This window comes from Echinops telfairi, unplaced genomic scaffold (assembly GCF_000313985.2).
Source record: "Echinops telfairi isolate 266 unplaced genomic scaffold, ASM31398v2 ScPeMD7_3;HRSCAF=10, whole genome shotgun sequence".
In the NCBI taxonomy this organism is placed as follows: Eukaryota; Metazoa; Chordata; class Mammalia; order Afrosoricida; family Tenrecidae; genus Echinops; species Echinops telfairi.
Window position 1 is genome coordinate 57,559,375 of NW_022103899.1, and position 3,377 is coordinate 57,562,751.

At 55.6% G+C, this 3,377-nt stretch overlaps 1 protein-coding gene across 1 annotated transcript in view; it reads left to right on the plus strand.

The window, feature by feature from the left end:
• Positions 1-3,377, plus strand: part of B3GNT7 (UDP-GlcNAc:betaGal beta-1,3-N-acetylglucosaminyltransferase 7) — a 71,126-nt gene that overhangs the window by 1,118 nt on the left and 66,631 nt on the right. The window contains exon 2 of the mRNA XM_045294301.1: positions 1,904-2,031. Within this exon, the coding sequence (XP_045150236.1) occupies positions 1,904-2,031 (128 nt within the window). The remainder of the gene's footprint in view (positions 1-1,903; positions 2,032-3,377) is intronic.

Below are 3,377 nucleotides of genomic sequence, written 5' to 3' on the forward strand. Positions count from 1 at the left end.
GGTGAGCGTTGTCTGGGCTCACTCCAGCGCCTCACTGAACCCGAGACAGGAAGAGAATCAGCTCAGGGGGGACCGCATGCAGTCATTGTCCACAACCAATGGTATGGAAGGGAGGAAGAACGTGTAAGCTACACTGGAGGCTTTGGCAGAAACAAGGCTCTGGGAACTCACAAAATACCAATGGTAACGTTTCACCAAACTGATGCAATGCTGGCAGCCCCACGGAATTTGGAAGGCGGCTATCTGGCCAAACAACTGGATGCGGTTCCTGTTTGTGCCCGTTCCCGAGAAAGGTGGTCCAACAGAATGCAGCAGTTATCTAACCTTAGTCTCTAACTAACTCTCACACACAAGTAGAATTCTTCCGAAGATCCTTCAAACGTGGTTGGAACAGTCTGTCAATAGGAAGCCGCCATGTTCAGAAGAGGGCGCGCATTGCTGGTAGCCCAATGGATCGTGGGTAACGGTGGAGAATCCCGGGACATTTGCCAGTGTCTGACTAGACAAAGCCGTCTGACTGCGTGCAGCTTAGCAAATTATGGGTAAAATTTCTGGAACACTGAGTAACGTTCACGTGGGACCTGCAAGAAGGGCCAAGAGACTTCATGGGAACAGACGAGGGGCTACCCATGCACCGGGGCTGTGTCATCTCCTCTGTGCAATCTATGTGCTGAGCACATAGTGTGACTATCGCAGTCCAGCCAGAATCTGCACCCCATGGTACAGAGCACGGCATCAGGACCAGAGCTGTATCAGTTTTAGGGGAAAAGTGAAGGGAAAATACACGTGGGTGAAGCCTCTGGTGAGCCCCCTCTGACACAGACCAGGGCTGCCAGTAGCCTTGCTATCATAGAGTACAGTGGAGAGTGGCTGGTGGCCGATTCGGGTAGTTAAAATTCAAGGCCTTGTAACTCATTTGACTCATTTTCAAGCCCTAGTGTTTAATATTTCCTGCTTTCTTTTCGATTGAGGTTTTTCCTCTATTTTGTTATTGTTGTTAGTTTTCGTTTTTTGCGTTTGTATGTTTTCTGGTCTGTGAAATCCAGGATGGGGGGAACCGATAAAGACGGGAACCCCATCAGTGGTTTCCAGGGGAGGCTTCCAGGAAGTGGGGCGCTAATAACAAGGGATCCAAGAAAGAAGGGAAGGTGCTAAAGTGGGCTGTGGTGATGTTATCGGACTGCCAGGGGTCCAGAGAGCCTGTCACTGTAGCCAAAAAGAGACCAGTTGGATTCGAGAAATTCTAAGCTTATTCCTGCACGTGCCTGCAGAAGGCAAACAGCCAACTTCTCCTCGGAGCTGCTGCAGAGTTTAGACTGACCCTACAAGTTAGGATACAAAAGACAGGCTCTTTTTCACAATGACCAAAGCGGGGAGATTGGCAGGTTCTACCTGCTCCTAGGACATTGCCTAGAACTACCTTTTTCCAGGGGCCATTAGATCACCATCCCCGGAAGCTTCGTGTTTCCCCAGACTAGGGTGGTGCTTCCCGTCTTACTGCTCCTTATCTTACCTCCTTCCCAAGTGGGAACATCCCAGCCGGTTAAAAATTCCTGCCACAGCATTTCTTCCTGGTCATTTGGTGTGTGTGTGACCTGACGCACACGTGGAAATGGTCCTTGTTGCTCTCCTGAGCTAACAGCCCTCCGTCTGTCTTCTCGCCCGCTCACTTTCAGGTGTCTTGGCTCGTCCAGGGTGGTGACCAGTGACTGTCTTCCGGGGCGTTCTTGGCCCCGCCCTGTGGTTTGCCACCCGAGGGTTTCTCTCCCAGATCGACTGCTTCTCCGAGTGTCTGCCCTGTGGTCCTCCCTCACCTGATGGTTGGCCCTGGGCTCCTCAGCGGAGCCAGTCCACCTTTTCTGGAACACTCCACCTGAGCGGTCCCTCCCCTCTCTCCCCACAGATCATGACCAACACCAGCAGGACCCAGGCCAAGCCACGGAAGGGCCCGGCTGCCGCCGTGCAGTGGAGCTCGGACGAGCCCCTGCGGCGGCCCGTCACCCCCGGCGGCCACCGGATGGGGCCCCCAGTGTAAGTCCGGGCGAGAGGAGGTGGGGCTGGCATTTCTGGTGCTTCGTCTTGCTGAACGGCAGCATGAGATGTACGCCGTAGACGTGTGAAAATAAAACATAAGTGTTGAGAAGCCATTCTCTCATGATTTCTCTTCCTGGGACCTTTGGCAGGGAACGCGCACTCCCAGGATGCGTCTTCCCGACAAAGGGCCTCCAGGGCCACTTCTTGCCATGATCCAGCAGAGGGCAAAGGTCGGCCAGTGTCACAGCGCCACACCTGCACACCTCCCCACGGTGCAGTGTTGGGGAGAAGGCCCCAGAGGAAGTGTGTTTTATAAAGACCCCATTACTGGGTCTTCAACAGGACAGTCAGGGCATGCAGATGAGGGGGCCCCAGCAGAGGCCATGGTCGTGTGCGCCACGCCCTAACCAAAGAAACGTGTCCCCGAAACCATGGTTGGCAGCGGATGGATTCAGGGAGAGAGGGACCGTGATCAGGATTTGAACCATGAAGGCTACGGCAGATTCGAAAAAGGCTCACGGATGGGTTCTGGGTCCCTCCAACCACTGTGTGGTTGGGGGGCGTGACCAGTCATCGGACACCCAGGTTTCTGTCAAGGGCGCGCCCCTGAGGCCAAGACTTTCAAAGACACTCTTCCCGAGGACAAGGCTTTTTATATAACAACAGAGGCTGAATGTATGCTAATCCGTAGCTTGGACCTGGGGCTCCCACTTTACACCGGAGTTCTCTGCTCCTGGGAATCGGGGGTCGAGAACTAAAGCCAACAGCATGCAGGTGCAACTGCATGTGCTCCCTCCAGACCGTCCCCTCCCCCTCTCCCTTGACCTGCTCAACCGGGGCATCCCAGACACAGGCAGCAGGCGACAAGGGGGCAGAGTGAAGCCCAGGCATTCTCTGGGGCCAGTCCGACAGGCCTCCCCACGCCCTTCAGGGGCCAGGTTTCCAGCCCACTCCAGTAGAGCTCCCTGGTGCACGCCCATCCGGCCGGAGAGTGAGCCCCGGGAAGCTCCTTGATCAAACCAGAGAAGCTTAGTCCCAGGCCCCCCTAGGCGGGTCTTTGACACGCCTAGATTCGTGTCTCAGGAGCCCAGGTGGGGCCCTGGGTACGTGCGAGCGCACCCACCAGCACCTCGCTGCAGTAAGACTTCAAGTTTCCCCTCTGGTCAGAAAGACCCTGTGGGGCCCTTCTGTCACGTGGGGTGCTGTGAGTCAGAGTCCACTATGCTGTTCCCTGCCCCCACCCCCACCCCCACCCCAGAGAGGCCTCTGCCCTGGTCTGGGCAACCCTACGTTACGGTGCCAAGAGACACGCTGGAACCAGGGGTATGAAGAGCAGACTGAAA